A 7,125-nucleotide genomic window follows, 5' to 3' on the forward strand; every position below is an offset into this window, starting at 1 on the left:
TCAGAAGAGGATGTGGAATGAAGGATATCATTGCTGATGTCAAATGGGTCTTGGCTGAAAGCAGAGAATACCAGAAAAATGTTTACCTTCGTTTTATTGATTATGCAAGGACATTCAACTGTGTGGATCATAACAAATTGTGAATAACATTGCAAAGAATGGGAATGCTAAAACAATTGTGCTTATATGGAACCTATACATAGACAAAGACGGAGTCATTTGAAAAGTACAAGGGGATACTGTGGTTTAAAATCAGGAAAGAGTGTGTCAGGGTTGTATCCTTTTACCATACTTATTCAGTCAGTATGCTGAGCATATAATCTGAGAAGCGGGACTATATGTAGGAGACCACCATATCAGGATTAGAGGAAGACTCATTAATAACCTGTGATATGCAGATGACACACCCTGCTTGCTGAAAGGCAAAAGGATTTGAAGCACTTACTGATGAAGATTCAGGACTACAGCCTTCAGAATGGATTACACCCCAACATAAAAAAAAAATCTCATGACTAGACCAAAAACAGCATCATGATGAATGAAGAAAAGATTGAAGTTGTCAAGGATTTCATTTTCTTTGGATCCTCAGTCAATACCCATGGAAGCAGCAGTCAAGAAATCAAGCAACACATTATCACATTGGGCAAATCTACAAAAGCACCTCTTTAAAAAGTTAAAAAGCAAAGATATCACTTTGAGGAATAAGGTGCCCTGACCCAAGACATGATATTTTCAATCACCTCATATGCATGAGAAGCTGGACATTGAGTAAGGAATACTAAAGAACTGATGCTTTTGAATTGTGGTATTGGTGAAGAATATTGAATACACACACCATGGATTGCCAGAAGAACCACAAATCTGTCTTGGAAGAAGTAAAGCCAGAAAGCTTCTTAAAAGTAAGGATGCCAAGACTTCCCCTCACATAGTTTGGACATGTTATTAGGAGGATGTCCTTGGAGAAGGTCGGTCATCATGCTTGATGAAGTAGAGAGTCAGTGAAAAAGAGGAAGACCCTCAATGGGATGGATTGACAGAGTGGCTGTAATAATGGGCTCAACTACAGCAACAATTGTGAGGATGGTGCAGGACTGGATGATGTTTCATTCTGTTATATGTTGGGTTGCGATGAGTAGGAATGAACTGGACAGCACCTAAAAACAACAACCGATGAAAACTTGTCAAAGCTATGGAAAAATAACTTAGTTCTTCAGATGGAAAGTTTTTGCTAGTTTGCAACCAGAATGAATGAAAAGGAAATTGTCCAGATATATTTTGCTGAAATTTTAGAATGTCAGAAACATAAAAGAAGATCATAGAAGCTTTCAGAAGAGGAAAAAGTTGCCCACAGAGAAGTGAGAATCCTATCTAAATCAGACTTTTCATCAGCAACAGTGGATAAGTGTACTAAAAGTTCTGAAAGAACTAATTTGGAATCAAAATTACATAACAAGAAACAACCTAAATGTCCATCAGTAGATGGATGGATACATAGAATAAAGGTATATACATACAATGGAATACAACTCGGCCATAAAGAGAAATGAAGTTCTGACACATGCTACAATTTGGATAAACCTTGAAAACATGCTGAGTGAAATAAGTCAGGCACTAAAGGACTAATATTGTATGATCACCACTTACATGAAATATCTAGACTAAGTAAATGCATAGATATTAGTGGTTATGAAGAAATGAGGGGAGGAAACAGTGGGGAGTCTGTGCTTAGGAGGCCCTGAGTTTCTGTTAATAGTAGTGGAATAATTTGGAAAGAGAGGGTTGAGATGGTTTTACATGATGAATGCAGTGAAGGTCACTGACTTGTACATGCAAAACAATGTTGCATTTGCAAATTTTTAGGTACATATATTTTTACCACAGTCAAACAATTTAAAATTTTTTTAATCCATAATCATCAGTCAGGTGGAACATATGATAAAGCATCAGATATAAAGTGTGAGAAAATTCAGAAAATAAGCCACTTACAGTGTACCTTTCTAAAGCAGTTGCTGGAGGAAAATGTATTAGAACAAAATGAAACAAGGAAACTAGCCCAAGAGTGCAAAGCAAGTCGCAGGAAGGCAGCAGAGCTGCAGGCTAGAAAGAACTCAGTATGTTCAACAAATAGTAGATCAAATATCTAAAATACTAAAGAGCAGGATGAAGAAGACATTGCACACACCATGTGCCTCTTCATGCCACTGTGCAAAGAACTAGGGTGCTTTGGTTATAATCTTCTTTTTCTTTTCAGAGAAAGGAAGGAAAACTAGTTACTATTTTCTGAGGTTTAAACAACCAGAGATTGAACCATTTAAAGTATTCTCAGCCACCTTTCCCAAGGTCTCTTATTTTCTATTCAAACAGGTAGAGAAACACGTAAGTGATGCTGTTTCCAAAGGGGCCACTATTGAGACAGGCGGGAAGCGACATCAATTTGGAAAAAATTTCTTTGAGCCCACCCTGCTCAGCAACATCACCCGGGACATGCTTTGCTCTCGTGAGGAGACTTTTGGGCCTCTTGCACCAGTTATCAAGTAAGATCACCCAATCAGTGGGAAGACAAGAGGAAGAATAGAAAAGAAAAAGGAAATCCAGAGAAAGATTTCTGTTCATGATGCTTTAAAAAAAAAAAAAAAAATTATTGTAATTTGAGTGAAAGTTCACAGAGCAAATTAATTTTCCATACAGCATCTCACATACACTTTGTCTCATGACATTGACTGCAATTTCCCATGATGCACCAGCTCCACTCTCACTTCCTCCCCATAGTTACTCTTCCATGTCCTTCCTTCCCATGCACTCCTGGCCTCTGAACTGTCTCCCTGTGCATACACAGCCCTTCTAGTCTCCCATGACTGCTCTCTCCAAGGAGTGTATCTACCTAATGTAAATGTTCAGCTCATGTGCCTGTCTTTTATGTGGCTGGAAGCCACAGGAGTGTGTTCTATTCCAGACCTGAAGGGCAGCTGGAGGCCATATCAGACCAGCAAATATGGTCTCCCCCCACTTGATTTTTTTTTTTAATGATTTTGAGTTTTATTGCATATTGTTCTCCCACTCTACCCAGGATCTCCTACATAGATCCCCCTCCGGGTGTTTGACAGTGGTAGCCAGGCACCATCTAGTTCTGGTCTCATAGTTGTATAGGCTGAGGATTGCATGGTGTACCAGTTGTTTCCATGCATCTTTGGTTTTCTTCATTATTCTTTGCTCTGGACGAGGAGAGACCCATTGTTGCATCTAGATGGCTGCTTGCAAGCTTTTAAGATCCCAGTCACTACTCGCCAAAGTAGGATGTAGAACAATGTTTTCGTGTACTATGATATGCCAATTGAGCTTGGTGTTCCCTGCAACTATGATCCCAAGCCCACAGGTCCAATTACTTGCTCCCTCTAGGTAGCTGGCTGTGGCCAAAAAGTGACTACAACCTTGTCCCTTGTCAGCTCTACTATATACCTGGGAATTCTTAGAGAACATACCAATACACTTGTAGAAACATTGTCTGTCAACCCTATACATGGTATAGGACACTACCACCTGCATAGACATACCTAATAGTTCAGCCAGTCCACCCATCTATCCACTCATATATCAATGTTTGCCTTCACTAACAACACAGTACTGTATGTGCAAAAGGGTTCAGCTTTGTTGTCTGTACCTCCCATTCACCTTTCTGTCTTTCTTTTCCTCAATGCCACTGTGTTGATCATTCACATTTGGTACATTGCCCTTCTCTTCATCCAAATCGATACTTGTCTCTACCTATCATGATGCTGTTTTGAGGGGTTGTGGTGAGGGGAAGAGAAAGAGGGACGAGAGAGGTAGAGAGCTATGGTATGTCAATTCAAGAGCTGAGTTCAATTTATAGCTTTTTGTCTTGCTTATTTAGACTACAAAATGTACCAGATTCTTTACTCAGTCTTGCTTTTCACTGAATTCATTTTTCTTCCTAAAGGAGTACATCCTCAAAGCATTCTTTCAAACAAATCTGTGGGAAGTTAGCTTTCTGAGATCTTATGTACTTGAGATTATTTTTTATTTCATGTTCACAAGTAAATCATGATTTTCCTGGATAAAATTCTATGTTCAACAATTTGAAATTATCACTCTGCTGTTACTGACAAATCTGATTTCTGGTTCCATCTCCTTTGTAAGGGTCTATTTTTTCTCTTTGGGAGCTTTTAGAATTTCTCTTGATCTCTGTTATTCTTAAATATCACTGTAATAGGTATGGTGTGGCACTCTGGAAGCTTTCCCTGCCTGGAGTCTTAATGTCTTTCTTTAATATTGAAAGTTTGAGATATTAGTGGTCCAGTGGTAGAATTCATACCTTCCATGTAGGGGACCCTGGTTGGATTCCTGGTCAATGAACCTCAATGCAGCCATCACCCATCTGTCAGTAGAGGCTTGTGGGTTGTTATGATGCTAAACAGGTTTTAGCAGAGTTTCCATACTAAGATGGACTAGGAAGAAAGGCCTGATAATCAGTTTCTAAAAGGCAGCCAATGAAAATGCTATGTATCACAATGGTTGGATCCCTAACCTGTTCTTGGGAATGACACAGGTCTGAGCAGTGTTTTATTCCAGTGTGCATGAGGTCACCATGAGTCAGGGGAAGCTAACAACAGAGACAGTATTTAAAGTATTTAAAGTATTTAGTCCTGGGTAAGAGCTCTGGTGGCATAGTGCCTAAGGTATTTGACCACTAACTAGAAGGCTGGTGGTTCAAACCCACCAGCCACTCCTCGGAAGGAAGGTTGGGCAATCTACTTCTGTAGTGATACCACCTTGGAAACTCAAGGGGGAGTCACTATGAATCAGATCCAACTCATCAGCACTGAGTTTGGTTTGTTTTTTTTAAGTCTTAGACATTATTTCTCCATATATTTTTCTTCCCTCTATTTATCCCTTTCCAGCCTTCTAAAGTGCCTATTACAGTGATAGTCTACTTCCGTCCTTCATGTCTCTTTACTCTTGTGTTGTTCATTCCAGTTCTTCTTCTACTCCTGATGTCTTCTGGGAGACTCCTTCCTCTCCAGTTTATTAATTCATTCTTCAGATGTACCCACTGTGCTGTCCAATCCATGCACCAAATTCTTTGTTGTTCTGACTCATTGCAACCCTATGGATAACAGAAGCAACTGAGATAGTTAAGGTTGTGTGTCAACTTGGCTGGTTCACGATTTTCAGCAGTTGAGCAGTTATGGTGTAGTTATCCCCCAAGATGAGGTCTAATACAATGTAATTTCCTCCATGATGAGATCTGCTATGAGCAGCCAATCAGTTGAAAGGGAGTTTCCTCAGGGGTGTGGTCTGCTTTCAATATATATTGACCTTCTGGCAGAGATCTCTGGCTTTTTGATCAATCTGGATTCTGCATCCTGTTTGTCACCATCTGATCTATGGTTCTTTGGACTTGAGCCAGTGGCCTGCTATATTGCCTGCTGATCTTAGGATTCATTAGCCTACACAGTTTATGAGCCAGCAGCCAGCCATCTTACCTGCTGATCTTGAACTCATCAGCCTACCCAGCCCATGAGCCAGCAGCTTACCAATCTTGGGTTTATCAACCCCTGCAGTTATGCAAGTCAAGAGAAGCCTCCAGCTTGATGTTTCAATACAAACTTGAGACTTGCCAGCCTTTACAACCTCATGAGCCGTTTCTTTAAGATAAATCTCTTTCTGTGTGAATATATATACATATATAAGCTTCATTAGTTTTGCTCCTCTAGAGAATCTAGTCTAAGACAGCAACATTACCCAATCCTGCAGCATCCTCACAATCATTGCTATGTTTGAGTCCATTGTTGCAGCCACTGTGTCAGTCCATCTGGTTGAAGGTCTTCCTCTTTTTCACTTACCCTCTACTTTACCAAGCATGATGTCCTTCTGCAGAGACTGGTCCCTCCAGATAAAATGTCCAATGCTTCTAAGGAGCATTCTGGCTGTACCTCTTCCAAGATAGATGTGTTCATTATTTTGGCAACCCATGGCATATTCAATATTCTTCATCGACACTATATTTCAAAGGCATCCATTCTTCTTCAGTCTTTCTTATTCATTGTCCAGCTTTCTCATGCATGTGAGGCATTGAAAATACCATGGCATACTTTAGTCCTCAAAGTCACATCTTTGCTTTTTAATACTTTAAAGAGGTCCTTTGAAGCAGATTTGCCCAGAAGAATGTGTCATTTGATGTTTTGATTTCTGCTTCCATGGATCTTAATTGTGGATCCATAGAAAATCAAATCCGTGACAACTTCAATCTTTATTCCATTTATCCTAATGTTGCTTATTGGTCCAATTCTGAGAATTTTTATTTTCTTTCTGTTGAGGTGTATTCCATACTGAAGGCTGTCATCTGTGATCTTCCTCAGTAAGTGCTTCAAGTCTTCTTTACTTTCAGCATGCATAATTGTGTCATCCACATATTGCAGGTTGTTAATTAGTATTCTCCATTCTTGATGCTCCATTCTTGGTATTGAAGGAAGAAGTCCCAGCTGCACTGAAGGCATTAGCAAAAACCAAGGTTCCAGGAATTGATGGAATACCAAATGAGATGTTTCAACAAACAGATGCAGCACTGGAAGCACTCACTCATCTGTGCCAAGAAATGTGGAAGACAGCTACCTGTTCAACCAGTTGGAAAAGATCTATATTTGTGCCCATTCCAAAGAAAGGAGATGAAACTGAAGGCAGAAATTCATTCATTGATCTATAAAAAGTAAAATTTTGCTGAAGGTAATTAAGAAATTGTTGCAACAGTACATAAAAAGGGAACTGCCAGAAATTCAAGCCAGATTCAGAAGAGGGCATGGAACAAGGGATGTCATTGCTGATGTCAGATGAATCTTGGCTGAAAGCAGAGAATATCAGAAAGATGTTTATTTGTATTTTATTGACTATGCAAAGGCATTCAGCTGTGTGGATCATAACAAATTATGGATAACATTACAAAGAATAAGAATTCCAGAACACTTATTTATGCTATGTGCAACCTGTGCATAGACCAAGAGGCAGTTGTTTTAAATTGGCCTCTGATCACTGCTTTTGCTGTGTCCCAAAGATTTTGGTATGTTGTGTTTTCATTCTCATTTGATTCAAGGAATTTTTGAATTTCAATTT

The 7,125-nt window shown here is 39.5% G+C and overlaps 1 protein-coding gene across 1 annotated transcript in view; it reads left to right on the forward strand.

The window, feature by feature from the left end:
* The window catches only part of ALDH5A1 (aldehyde dehydrogenase 5 family member A1), a 57,137-nt gene that overhangs the window by 40,163 nt on the left and 9,849 nt on the right, over nt 1-7,125 (forward strand). The window contains exon 8 of the mRNA XM_007949866.1: nt 2,365-2,534. Within this exon, the coding sequence (XP_007948057.1) occupies nt 2,365-2,534 (170 nt within the window). The remainder of the gene's footprint in view (nt 1-2,364; nt 2,535-7,125) is intronic.

This window comes from Orycteropus afer, unplaced genomic scaffold (assembly GCF_000298275.1).
Source record: "Orycteropus afer afer isolate SDZICR_OR568_19922 unplaced genomic scaffold, OryAfe1.0 scaffold00255, whole genome shotgun sequence".
In the NCBI taxonomy this organism is placed as follows: domain Eukaryota; kingdom Metazoa; phylum Chordata; class Mammalia; order Tubulidentata; family Orycteropodidae; genus Orycteropus; species Orycteropus afer.